The 13,261-nt window shown below is 39.8% G+C and overlaps 8 protein-coding genes and 1 non-coding gene across 9 annotated transcripts, besides 1 other annotated feature; 4 read left to right on the top strand and 5 right to left on the bottom strand.

Annotated features, from left to right (window-relative positions):
* Positions 1–139: 139 nt before the first annotated feature.
* PGA3 (cytochrome-b5 reductase) lies at positions 140–1,078 on the bottom strand (the record flags this gene model as incomplete). Its single annotated transcript, NM_001182488.1, has 1 exon — positions 140–1,078. The coding sequence occupies one exon, from the start codon at positions 1,076–1,078 to the stop codon at positions 140–142; it is 939 nt and encodes a 312-aa protein (NP_013581.1).
* A 348-nt stretch (positions 1,079–1,426) lies between these two features.
* TUB3 (alpha-tubulin TUB3) lies at positions 1,427–3,062 on the bottom strand (the record flags this gene model as incomplete). Its single annotated transcript, NM_001182487.1, has 2 exons — positions 1,427–2,739; positions 3,038–3,062. The coding sequence occupies 2 exons, from the start codon at positions 3,060–3,062 to the stop codon at positions 1,427–1,429; spliced, it is 1,338 nt and encodes a 445-aa protein (NP_013582.1).
* YNCM0001W lies at positions 2,943–5,957 on the top strand. The gene has a single exon (NR_172477.1).
* Positions 3,416–5,179, bottom strand: PHO84 (phosphate transporter PHO84; the record flags this gene model as incomplete). The annotated part of the gene is made up of 1 exon (NM_001182486.1): positions 3,416–5,179. One exon carries the CDS (start codon positions 5,177–5,179, stop codon positions 3,416–3,418), a length of 1,764 nt encoding a protein of 587 aa, NP_013583.1.
* YML122C (uncharacterized protein) lies at positions 5,417–5,797 on the bottom strand (the record flags this gene model as incomplete). The annotated part of the gene is made up of 1 exon (NM_001348863.1): positions 5,417–5,797. One exon carries the CDS (start codon positions 5,795–5,797, stop codon positions 5,417–5,419), a length of 381 nt encoding a protein of 126 aa, NP_001335803.1.
* A 351-nt stretch (positions 5,958–6,308) lies between the features above and the next one.
* Positions 6,309–7,241, top strand: GTR1 (Rag GTPase GTR1; the record flags this gene model as incomplete). The annotated part of the gene is made up of 1 exon (NM_001182484.1): positions 6,309–7,241. One exon carries the CDS (start codon positions 6,309–6,311, stop codon positions 7,239–7,241), a length of 933 nt encoding a protein of 310 aa, NP_013585.1.
* Positions 7,242–7,644: 403 nt separating this feature from the next.
* On the bottom strand, positions 7,645–9,186 carry NDI1 (NADH-ubiquinone reductase (H(+)-translocating) NDI1; the record flags this gene model as incomplete). The annotated part of the gene is made up of 1 exon (NM_001182483.1): positions 7,645–9,186. One exon carries the CDS (start codon positions 9,184–9,186, stop codon positions 7,645–7,647), a length of 1,542 nt encoding a protein of 513 aa, NP_013586.1.
* Positions 9,187–9,989: 803 nt separating this feature from the next.
* Positions 9,990–11,063, top strand: YML119W (uncharacterized protein; the record flags this gene model as incomplete). The annotated part of the gene is made up of 1 exon (NM_001182482.1): positions 9,990–11,063. One exon carries the CDS (start codon positions 9,990–9,992, stop codon positions 11,061–11,063), a length of 1,074 nt encoding a protein of 357 aa, NP_013587.1.
* An 81-nt stretch (positions 11,064–11,144) lies between these two features.
* Positions 11,145–11,214: an origin of replication (ARS1303; Autonomously Replicating Sequence).
* Positions 11,215–11,712: 498 nt separating this feature from the next.
* Positions 11,713–13,230, top strand: NGL3 (3'-5' poly(A) RNA exonuclease; the record flags this gene model as incomplete). Its single annotated transcript, NM_001182481.1, has 1 exon — positions 11,713–13,230. One exon carries the CDS (start codon positions 11,713–11,715, stop codon positions 13,228–13,230), a length of 1,518 nt encoding a protein of 505 aa, NP_013588.1.
* Positions 13,231–13,261: the final 31 nt, after the last annotated feature.

Here is a 13,261-nt window from a genome sequence, read left to right on the forward strand (position 1 = left end):
CAACACACTCGTATAATTAATAGCCCGGTTCATTTTCGACACGATACCGCAGCCATGGAGATTGTGGGTATGATTACTCTATAGTATTATGTAATATTGTATGGAAAATTTTTCTATTGTATATACGAAGCTTATTCCGTTAAAAGACGAAGACTTGATCGTCGCCAGAACTTCTCGTTGAATTGACCTTCCAGCCCAGTTCTTTAGCGTATTGAAGGGCCAAGTTGTTCATTCCATCAGGTCCACAGATCAAGAGTCTGTTATCCTCCGAATATTCCGGCAGATACCTGTTCATCTGGTCCTTGGTGATGTAGCCGACATCTCCGGTCCATCTGTCGGATGGATAGTGTACCACGTAATGGACCTGGAAATGTGGGTATTTTTCGGCCATCTCATCCAGTTCGTCCTTCAATAGAATGTCATTTTCAGTCTCATTGGCATATAGCAGGGAGACTTTCGTCAAATCTTCAGGAACGGTGATGATTTCATTCAAGATCTGTAGGACTGGCGTGATACCAGAACCACCGGCTACGATACCTAAATGCTTGGAGGAATTTGGTTCGTAGTTCAAAGTACCTATTGGCCCCTTGAAATCCACGGTGTCACCAGAATTTAAGCCAGCGAAATATTTGGAGACTTTACCATCAACGTATGCTTTCACCACCAAATCCAAGTATCCACTTTCTAGTTTAGAACTGATCGGATTATAGTATCTGACCTCTTGTTTGCCGTCAATTGGAACGCGTACAGCAACATGATGACCAGCGGGAATGTCCAAGCTTTCCAGTCTTGTCTTCAACTTAAAACGATACAGGGCGGTATTCTTGGAAATTATGGTTTGATCTTCCAATTCTAACGAAGTCCACCTATCTGGATACAGTGATCTTCTTCTTTTGTAGGCAGAGTATGCTCTGACGAAGATGATCATGAAGAGAATGGGTAAACTCCACAGGATTTTCAATTCACCAGACATATACGTGGTGATTGCAACACCAACAACGAATAGCGCGGCAGGAATATAGATCCCGTGGACAGGTTCGTCTAGAATGTTAGTTCCTTCTATGTCTTCTTTTGACATTTTCTTCACGCGGTTCTTGGAGTGCTTCCTTTTTTGTGATAAGTTTGGGTGGCAACGAGATGAGCTCAAAACTCTTTGTTTTTTATGGGTATTTTTGTCTTAGAATATTTTCAAATTTTTCAATATTCCGCGGAACATAGGGAAAAAAATAAATTTAATAAGCTATTGTTCTAACTGTACACCTAAAGGTAAGTGAAAAATAATTCGATAATTAGAGGTATCTTTATTTGGATAGAATATGCATATATATATATAAGCGTATATATATATATATATATATATGTATATACATATGGACATTAAGTAAATATAAATCTATAAGTGGGTATCGGGATCAGAGCCACTTTCTTAGAACTCCTCAGCGTAAGAATCGGCACCCACTTCAATATAATCTCTTTCTAAGGCAGCTAAATCTTCTCTAGCTTCGGTGAACTCACCTTCTTCCATACCTTCACCGACATACCAATGGACGAAAGCACGTTTGGCATACATCAGGTCGAATTTCTGATCGATTCTCTTCCAAGCGTCCGCGATGGCAGTGGTGTTGGATAGCATGCAGACAGCTCTATCCACATTGGCTAATTCGGAACTTGGTATCACACTTGGTGGCTCATAACAAATACCAATCTTAAATCCTGTTGGACACCAATCCACCATTTGTACTGTTTTTTTATTCTTCACCTGTTCGACGGCTCTTTGGACATCTCTGGTCACCACGTCACCTCTGTATAACAAACAGTTAGCCATGTACTTCCCCTTTGTTGGGTCACACTTAACCATTTGATTGCCCGGTTCGAAACAAGCGTTTGTGATTTCTGACACGGAGTTGGATTCATGGGTGGCCCTCTTCTTGGACAAGATGGGTGCGTAGGAAACCAAAGGGAAATGAATTCTTGGATATGGTACCAAGTTGGTCTGAAATTCGTTCAAATCCACGTTTAATGAACCATCGAACCTCAAAGAGGCTGTAACAGATGATATCACTTGGGCAATCAACCCGTTCAAGTTGCTGAAGCTTGGTCTAGAAATTCCCAAGTTCCTCTTGCATATATCGTAAATGGCTTCGTTATCGACCATAAACGTACAGTCTGCGTGTTCCAGGGTGGTATGCGTGGTTAAAACCGTGTTGTAAGGTTCCACGACGGAAGTAGACAATTGAGGCGCAGGATAAACGGCGAATTCCAATTTGGATTTCTTCCCGTATTCATACGATAAGTTTTCTAATAACAGGGAACCTAAACCGGAACCAGTTCCACCACCGAGGGAGTGGGTGAACAAGAACCCTTGTAAACCGTCACATTGGTCGGCCATCTTTCTAATTCTTTCTTCAACTTCATCCACTATTTCTCTACCCACTGTATAATGGCCTCTTGCGTAGTTATTGGCGGCATCTTCCTTACCGTTAATCAATTGTTCTGGATGGAAAAGCTCCTTGAAACGTCCTGTACGTACTTCATCGATAACATTGGGCTCTAAATCCACGTAGATTGCTCTTGGGACGAATTTTCCGTACCCCGTTTCATGGAAGAATGTAGAAAATCCTTCTTCACCTCCCTTAGGTTTTGACAAGCCATCCTCCAAATGGCCGTCTTCCTTGATGCCATGCTCTAGGGAGTACAATTCCCAGCATGCATTACCTATTTGACAACCTGCTTGACCAACTGTTGTAAAAAAGAAAAATAACAAAAGTTCCAGCAATCCTCCGAAGAAGAAGACACAAAAATCACTCCCCATGTAATGAGGTCAATTATGAGCTTTTTCGTCCGAGTATGCCCAGAAAAAATGGAGAAAAAGAAACTGTTAGTAAACTGTGCTGGTACAAGTCAAATTATTTGCCGTAAATCAACCAGATGGTGACCAATTGGGAATGAATCAAACCAGATCAGATCAAACTTCTTTCCCTGTCCCACAGGTGCCATTGGTTGCGAATATTGAACAAAAAAAGGAACGCATACATACCATTAATACTAATGACCTCTCTCATTGTCTCAAGTCGCTTGCTTAGTCGATTAATGTACTTTATGAGATACCTGATCTGTGTTTATATTTCTTTTAGATGTGCAATTTGTAAAACGTTTCGTGGTTTCCAGAGGCTCGAGAAATGATATGTCGGGTAACGTCTGGAACTAAAAAAGAAAGGACGATATGCTCTGCTCTGGCACCAGCCAACAGGATGGCAGAGAGATGTGAGGAAATAATGAAATTAAAAGAAATTATCGAATAAATATGTAACCTGACAGTATTTATAGATTATGTAAGGGGTTTGATAATAAGTTTATAAAAATGTTTTTGTATTATTTGTTCTAGTTTACAAGTTTTAGTGCATCTTTGAGGCTTTTATGCTTCATGTTGAAGTTGAGATGGGCTGGAAGATTCAATGTCATTATTCTTGTTTCTGAAGTTTAGCGTAGCAGGATCGATTTCATCGTGGTATAGCTCGTTAATTTCTTCTAGAGTCTTTCTCTTAGTTTCTGGGATCAACAAGGTTGTGAAGATACCCAACAACATGAATAAGGCGAAAATTTCCATGACGTGAGGTAACCAACAGTTGGTTGGCTTACCGTCTCTAGCACAGTTATGGTCGATTAGAGTACCCAAAGCGGTTTGTGCAATAATGGCACCGACCTTACCAGATGCAGCAGAAATACCATGAGCAGTAGATCTGTAACGAGTTGGGAAACACTCACCAGGAACAATAAAGGTGGTTGTGTTTGGACCGAAGTTTTGGAAGAATTGACAAATGACGTAAAGAGCCAACAGACCATGGTCACCAAGTTTATGGTATGCGAAACCGATGACACAGAACAAAGCGGTCAAGATGATGAAACCGGCTAATTGAATTGGTTTTCTACCGATTATATCGACAGTGAAGACGGATACCCAGTAACCAGGTAATGAACCAGCACAAATCAAAATCAGATTACCGACAGCAGTATCATACAGTTTCTTGTAAACGTTTTTGGAACCGGCATAACCGATGGTTTGCAGAATAACAGCACTGTTTAAACTCAACCCGTAGAAAGCAACATCTAAGGTAAACCATGAACCAGCAGTACCTAGCAAAATCTTACCGTACTTCCATTGACCAAAATGTCTGCAGAAATCTTTGAACGAAGCCTTTGGAGGATGATTGTCAAGAGATTCGACGGCAGTAGAAGCTCTTTCCAAACCGTTAATTGCCATGTCTTCATCACTGGTGTCGTGAATTTTCTTTTCGCCATCTTGTTCTTGTGCGGCAGCAGCAAGTTCCAACTTAGCGTTAACATCCAATTGATATCTAGGAGATTCTGGAATAGTTAATCTGAAATACAAACATGCCAACCCTAGAACGGTACCCAACCCAATAAGGATTCTCCACATTTGGTCACAAGCCTTTTGACATCTAGCATCACATTCAGCACCAGAGTTTGCGTATTCTAGTTCGCCCTTGTAAGCAGCAACCAAGATAAGAGCGATGATACCACCGGAGATTTGACCCCAAGCTTGGTTAGCAAAGACAGCACCCATGATGGCACCTCTCCATTTGGTAGTGGCAAATTCAGAAGTAATAATAGAAGATAGTGGGTAGTCACCACCGATACCAATACCCATGACAATACGGTAGAATGTTAAAACAGCAACGAAGTTAATAGCAGGAGAATGAGCAACAGTGGTTTGCAGAATGGTACAGACAATCATGATAATAAGTTCCATACCATAAATTCTCTTACGACCAACAATATCAGCTAAAGTACCAAAACCAAATTGACCAATAACAGTACCAACAGAAGTGGAAACCTTCAACAAGGTTTGACTTGGACCTGGCATACTACCGTGCCAGTAAACGTAGGACATCATAGTGATACCCAAATTAATGGCAAAAATATCATAAGAATCTGTCAAGAAACCAACACCAGCAATGGAGATGGTCTTAACTTGTTGCCAACCGAAACCTTCGTCATCGATGGACTCCAAAGCCAATCTTCTTCTTTCCAGAGGATCTTCAATATGAGCAAAATCATTCAAATGGTTGTGGAAGGCCATGTTACCACCTTCGGTAAGGTGTTCTTTATGAAGACTTCTTTCAGCAACATGAATAGTATCTTTATTGACGGAACTCATTTGGATTGTATTCGTGGAGTTTTGTTTGTTGTGTGCCCTGGTGATCTACGAGATGAGGAAAGATAAAATTTAGAAGTGAACTTAGAACTTTACTTTATACAAGAGATGAGGATGAGCTTATATATATACGTATACGAGCCACAATAGTAAGTGGATCTAAGTTGGCATTACCGGTGTGCAATGTGGTTGCATCATGCTGCCAAAAAGGAATAATAATTAGCTCATAGATGAGGTCGGTTAATTAATGAGTAATACGCACGTTTTTAATCTAGCTAATAAGCAGGCAAAACGGGAGAAGAGGGATAAGGAAAGCCTTTCACACGACATTTGGTGCATAACTGCACCGATCTCACTGATTTCGATGGACTGCGGCGAACCATAATCAATTGCCGTCGCTAATTTCCGCCCCACGTGCTGGAAATAACACGTCCACGTGGAACTATTAAATTGGCATCGGGCGGTGCGGCAGTGAGAGGAACGGGTGTTTTTCAGCCGGGCAACATTTTCTTCATAGCCGCTAGATGAGTTGAAAGGGCCCTTACGAGCAAATGCTGCACGTATAGGGCGCCTATAACAGCACCAACGTGCGTAATACTGATTGCTGTCATTTCTTGGCATGTTTTCTTGGTCAAGGTCTGTGATCTCCCCTTCCGGTTGTGTCTTTTCATAATAATATGGTTTTTTTATTCATAATTTGGTAATAACGGTTGATAAACGAGCGGCTGATAAATTAGTTTCTTTTTTTTTTTAATTTTTTTTTTTTTTGATCTCATTTCTTTTTTTATTGAATCTTTTTTTTTTTGTAAGAAAATTAAGGTTTATTAGGCAGAGTATACCGAGTCGTTTGAAGTCATCTCCGGGTAGTGATTTTTATCACGTGACACTTTTTTATTCCTTTTCTCTTTTCTTTTTTAAATTTTTTTTTTTTTTTTTCATTGATTAACCGCCTCTTCTTTATCACTCTCGCATTCTGTCTACTAAACGGTAAAAAAACGAAGTGAAAAGTTCAATGTGGGACCCTACCCTAAATTGTGATTATGGTAATAATTTCTTTTTGAATAAATACAATAGGTATCTTACACAGGAGTGAAGGCCATCAAAATCACGTTTATCAATCGACAATTTAGTAATGTCGTCAAATAATAGGAAGAAACTGCTTCTGATGGGCCGGTCCGGCTCCGGTAAATCGTCAATGAGGTCGATCATCTTTAGTAACTACTCCGCTTTTGACACTAGGAGATTGGGTGCCACCATTGATGTAGAGCACTCCCATTTGAGATTTCTTGGGAATATGACTCTAAATCTGTGGGACTGTGGTGGGCAGGACGTGTTTATGGAGAATTATTTCACCAAGCAAAAAGACCACATTTTCCAGATGGTGCAGGTGTTAATTCACGTTTTTGATGTAGAGTCAACTGAAGTTCTCAAGGATATTGAAATATTTGCAAAAGCTTTGAAGCAATTAAGGAAGTACTCTCCCGACGCCAAAATTTTTGTTCTTCTGCATAAGATGGATCTTGTTCAGTTGGATAAGAGAGAGGAGCTGTTCCAAATCATGATGAAAAACCTGAGTGAAACGTCTTCGGAATTTGGGTTTCCCAATCTGATAGGTTTTCCTACTTCGATTTGGGATGAGAGTTTATACAAGGCATGGTCGCAGATTGTATGCTCGCTAATACCCAATATGTCCAACCATCAAAGTAATTTGAAGAAGTTTAAGGAGATTATGAACGCCCTTGAAATTATTCTTTTCGAAAGAACAACTTTCTTAGTGATATGCTCCAGTAATGGCGAAAATAGTAATGAAAATCATGATAGTTCGGATAATAATAATGTCTTGCTAGACCCGAAGCGATTCGAAAAGATATCCAATATAATGAAAAACTTCAAGCAGAGTTGCACGAAATTGAAGAGCGGATTCAAGACTTTAATATTGAACAACAACATCTACGTCAGCGAGTTATCGTCCAATATGGTGTGTTTTATAGTGTTGAAAGATATGAATATTCCACAAGAATTAGTATTGGAAAACATCAAAAAAGCCAAAGAGTTTTTCCAATGACTGAGGTGAGTAGACGAAACATTCGGCAATTGAGTGTTTGCGGGGCATAAGAATTATAAAGCTTTCGTTACGTATATACAAATGGGATTTGGCGTATAAAATAAATAGAGAAACATAAGAGGAAGAAATAAATAATCACAGATATATATATAGGACAATGGGAGGAAAAAGCTGAAGTGATCAACCAATCTTGTCGGGGTTTTTTGCTTGTGCATTAGTCAAGCATCATTTCGAAAAAAGTGGGAATATATAAATAATAAAACATCATGTGCATTTTTTTGTGCGTGTGTGTGTGTGTTAGGTTTTGTTTAGAGGGTTTTAGAAAAAAAAGGATGCAAACTCAGGAAAAAACGGTGCCTACCACCTTTTTTCCTTTTTCCAGAAAAGGGCATGTTAATTTCATCTATAATCCTTTAAAAAAGTCTCTTTTGAAAAATGCTAATTTAATCCAGTCGAAAAAGACCTTTAATCTCGATCTTGCAGATAGAATCATGGACAAGTACAAAATTCTCCATAAGTAGAAGGTCATTAAGCCACCACCGGTGTAAAATGTTCTCTTACCGGAACGTATGGTTGCAATGGCCCTTTCGGATCCCAGGTATGCTAAGGCACCTAAATCGTTGTATTTGAAAGGTTTAAAGTTGTTCTCCTCGAACAAGAGATCAATTTTATCCTTTCTTGAAGATAGATTCTTTTGGAAATTTGGTATTTGAGCCATTTTATCAAAATTCTTGGCCAAATATTCGGCCTCTTGGTGCGCTACTTGGGCGGTTGGTGGCAACCCAGCAAATGCATTGTCACCAATGGCGAAAATGTTGTTGCTGCCTTTCACCTGCAAAAAGTCATTCACTGCCAATCCTCTCTTGGACGAGTTTTGCTCAGGAATTTTCTTGAAAAGGTCAGTGATTACCGGTCTTGCCTTGTTACCCGTGGCCCAAATCAAAGTACCGTATGGAATAGTTTCTTCGGTTATTTTACCGTCTTCGTGTTTGGTCTTTGCCAACAATTGCTTTTCTTCAACTTTGGCGACAGCCGTTCTCAGATGTACTTTGATCGAAGTGTTTTCTAAATGTGATTGCGCGTATGATGAAAGCTTTTTCTCAAACATATTCAAAACGATGGGCAGAGCTTCGACCAAGTGAATTTGGACTTCTTCGGCCAATGCAGGGAGAAACTTTCTCAGGTCCTGGTGAACATAATCCTGTAGTTCACCAGCGGCCTCTACACCAGTAGGCCCACCACCAACCACGACAATGGACAGTAGTCTTCTTCTTTCGGGATCACCCTTTGGCAATAAGTTAGCCTTCTCTAGATTGGCGGCAAAAGTTCTTCTTATTTCCAAAGAGTTGGGAATTTCCTTCAGGAAATGACCGTAATCAGTGACCCCAGGAATACCAAATGTGTTAGGTTCCGCACCTACAGCACTGATTAAATAATCGTACTTAATTTCAGCAGGTTCTGCTTGATGCAGCCCTAGATGGTTTTCAGGTTGGTATAGCTGGCTAACGGCAGATAATGATTTTATGGTAACGGTATTCCTGTCGGGATTGATAGAGGTGGCTTCTGCCTCATAGTAGGTAACGTTCCCCTTTTTCTTGAGAGCAAAATTAACGATGGGCTCAATAATTGACTTTTCGTCTACTGTCCCAACTGGTGCAGAAGGTAACAAAGGCGTAAATAAGAAATAGCTTCTAGGAGAGATGATGGAAACGTTGTACTTCTTGGTGTCAATGTGCTTTAAAAACGAAATAGCTCCCCACCCCGAACCCAGTATCAGCACGTTTGGTTTGTCGCTGTGCTGAGGGTCAATGACTTTCATGGTCTTAAAAGATGTAGGACCTGCTCCGGAGTTTTCCACCCCTGTGGATCTGGTGGAAGCGAATCTGACTAGCGTATTCGTCGAGGTGAGCAACCTCTTGTTACTATACAAATTCTTCGATAGCATAGTGGTTTTTAGTTTCTTCTCTTGGGTAAACGTGTAATTCGATGATGTGATGAAACTGACACCCTACCTGAAACTCCTCAATTGGTAGTTAAAACTCCTTCCCCACTATGCCCTATACATCTTATATATACCCTGTCGACGTTGCAAATACCGGCAATAACCAAGAGCGCTAAGGGGGAGCACTCTTATTGTGGTTACCCGGACGTTCAATGCCTTCATATGATTGGTCCGAATGAATAGGTCATGAGAAAATGCATATTTTTGAGGCATTTCAGCAATGATCGGCAATCTGCACATATTCGTATTGTTTCCCTGAGTAAGTTATTTGCGGAAAGAGACATTCTATTGCTTTGGAGTATTTTGTGGTCTTCGACAATAAAGCGAAGGAATAATAGGTTCGTTGCTAGCGACAAGCAACACATAGTTGTAGTGATGCTATAGCAAAGAAAGGTCACAGATTCATTATTGACCTTTTAAATGGTGCCCAGTGGCAATTGCCGTTTTAGCATTCTTTAAATGCGTAGTATATGAGTTTTAAAGTGCTTTGTTGTTCACGTGCTTTTCACGTGTATGATTACTTAACCGGGTAGCGCCGGTCTTTAATATGCTTTCCAGATTAGGAAAGAACATAAATAAAAACACAAAATAAGAAAGTGTCAATCATCCGCATTGAAAGAAAGAAAAGATTTTTTTATCCCTCAATTGTACATGAAAACAGAGACCTTTCAAAACGTATTTTAACATTCTTTTACTCTTTTCTTGCACCTGCAGCCTTAGGTCAGTAAGAAAAAAAGTAGGTAGCAATGAGCCCAAGTCCATCAGTGTCGCCAAGAAGGACGCTCAATAACAAATCATCTTACATCAATAACAGCGGTGGGCTGGTCCTGCCTCCTACGCAGTTTAATTTGAATCAGCAGCCAGTCCTGAGCTTCCAACAAAAAGCGACTTTCGATTCCAACCAGCAGTTTTTCTATTATCCAGAGTCACCCACAAAAAACCTGAGACCAAGGTTTAACAGTATTTCGCAGGTTAATAAAGGAGTTAATGAAGACCATTATACCGGGGGCGGTAGCAGTAATAATAACAGGCCATCTAGATATACAAATACCATGGGCGCTGCAAACACCAATGTAAATTCCCATCCGCATCATCAGTCGGTGTCGCATTTAAATTCTAAATCTCTTAAATTCAATCAAACGAAGGAAGTGAGCAGCATAAATGAAATTATTTTTCCTTCCAGAACGTGTACAAAGAAACGGTATTTTACCAAGCCAATTGATTTGTATGGTACAAGAAGTAGCACTAGTGTGGCACCTAAGTTGACGAATTCTCCCACGAAATCAAAAACAAATTTCAACATCAAGAAGTGCATCTTACCTAGGTCCGTCGTTACCACATATAAATTACCATCTCCAGTGCACGAAACGATAGACGATATATCCAAAAAAATCATAATCCTGCTAATTTCGTTGAAGTTTGAGAAAAACTATCACTTCTTGCAACCTATTCAATTGTCCACAAATAGTAAGACACGGATCTCAAAATCACTAGACGAATTATGCGGAGTGCAGCTGACATCAACGTTACGGCAACAAAAGCAGCTGCAAGGTAACAGCAAGCCCGTAAAGAATCTCCCTAATTCCAATGCGAAGCAGAGAGCCGGGGCCAGTGTTTCCACAAATGCCAACGAAAGCTTTGAATTGAGTTTTGATGGAAAGGCAATGGATAGATCTGATATATTTCGAATGGTAGATTCTTTTAGCATCGCCATTTCAGATGAAGATGAGGAAGATGAGGAGGAGGATAGCTTTCAGCAGAGAAGTGCGAACAACAGAATCCTCCCTGCGGAGATACTAAGTAATGAACCTTTGAAATGATACGGATTCTCTGTATTCTGTCTATAGTATTTATATACCAATACATTTTTCCGCACTTTGAAGTTTTGCATTTTACTTAATGTAGTTTATTATTAGTTGCCAAAACGAAACATTTAACATGTGAATTAAAAATACAAAAAAAAGCCTATTAACGATCTAAATTTATGACAAAAGACATATAATTATTTTAATGATGCCTTTGTCACAACCGAACACAATATCTTTGAAAAGTGATCCAGCAATCGAATTCAGAATTCGTTGTGCCATTTTTGCCTTACGTTTGCGCCATTGTAATTTCTCTGTGCCGTCTTCTCTTCACTTTATTTCAATATTATCATGCAGTAAACAAGTTGCAGAATAATAAATAATATACGTACCAAATATGTGAACAACTCAGATACTATTCATTTGATATGTTAAAAGTCCTGCATTCCTCTCCCGACATTATATATAAAATGCTCAGCCACCCCTTCGTTGCACAGAAAAAAAGGATGACCTATAATACCAATATTCAATCACAATAGTTATACCAAACTAACACATGGTTGAAGCAGACTACTTACTATCGTGGAGTTAGCTCACTGAAAATTTAATATTTACAGCATTAAACAGTTTTTTCTTTTGTTTTGTCTCCTACATTAATTTCAATATGGATAGCCAAGTAGAAGGCAAAATATCCCCCTCACAGAAGGAGTCCTCCTCCACCTCAGGCCTCGTTTCACCTAGTGAAGATGGCCCAGCACATCAAAAAATACACAGAGACCAATTAAGTGTGGATCAAATCAAGAAAATCAGAGAAGAACGTGCTCAGAAGAGACAGGTACGTAGGAACTCTCTAATATCCCAAGGGAAGGACCCTGACTTCCCAACGCCTGACTTACAATTCATTGAAAGACCATTCCTCCCTATCAACCATGATAATTCGAAAGGTCTTACGCCAGCGACCATACAAGTCACCCAAGATTCATTGGACGTTAAAATAATGACCTATAATACTCTAGCACAAACCTTGATTAGGAGAGATTTTTTCCCAGAAAGTGGACCAGCGTTAAAGTGGCATAAGAGATCAAAAGTTTTGGTCCACGAATTGAAAAAGTACAGGCCTGATGTAGTATCGTTGCAGGAGGTCGATTACAATGAACTCAACTTCTGGCAGGAGAATTTCCATAAGTTAGGGTTTGATGTGATTTTCAAAAGGCATGAAGGGAAAACTCATGGACTACTAGTTGCATGGAACAATAAAAAATTCCAGTTAGATAATGATTGGATGCTGGACTACGATAATATATTGGCGGGAAATGTCATTTCAGCAAGAACAAGAACTAAAAATATTGCCCTTATTATATCGCTATATTTCAAGGGTATAACAGATTCATCATCAAGAGGAATTATCGTCGCAAATACACACCTATTTTGGCATCCCTTTGGGGTATTTGAAAGATTAAGGCAATCTTACTTGGTTTTACAAAAGATCCAGGAAATTAAAGCATGTTCCAAATATAATGGCTGGCATAGCCTACTGATGGGTGATTTCAATACCGAACCTGAAGAGCCACCGTACTTGGCCATAACGAAAAGACCACTGATATTAAAAGGCCCAATAAGAGCTATGGTGGAATGCTCACTAGCGTATCGGTATTCAAAAAAAAGGAATGGAGAAGAAAGTGACCAGGATGATGAAGAGTGTGATGAAAAGTCTAGGGGCGAAGGCCATTCAGATCAACCACAAAACCCAAAACCAGAGAGCTTTACAGCCACAAAGGAAGAAAAGGCTCTGGTAAATCAATTAGTTGCGTTGCATAATTCACTACATGTGAAAGGCGTATCTTTGTATGGGATTGGCTACGGTAAAGTGCATCCTGAAAATGCTAACGGAAGCCACGGCGAACCGGGACTCTCAAACTGGGCCAATACATGGTGTGGATTATTAGACTACATATTTTATATCGAGGGTGATCATAATCAGGACACGCGTCAGAAAGAGCCTCTGAATGCTTTTGAAGGAAATAACAACGTAAAAATAATCGGATATCTGAGGATGCCGTGCGCACAAGAAATGCCCAAACACTCCCAACCTTTCGAGGGAGAATATGCTAGTGATCACATTTCCCTAATGTGCCAAATACGCTTGTTTTTTGGGGGGGAGAAAGTGCATAGCTTAAAATAAAGAAACAATATATATAAACAACCTACATTTG

This window comes from Saccharomyces cerevisiae, chromosome XIII (genome assembly GCF_000146045.2).
Source record: "Saccharomyces cerevisiae S288C chromosome XIII, complete sequence".
Lineage (NCBI taxonomy): Eukaryota > Fungi > Ascomycota > Saccharomycetes > Saccharomycetales > Saccharomycetaceae > Saccharomyces > Saccharomyces cerevisiae.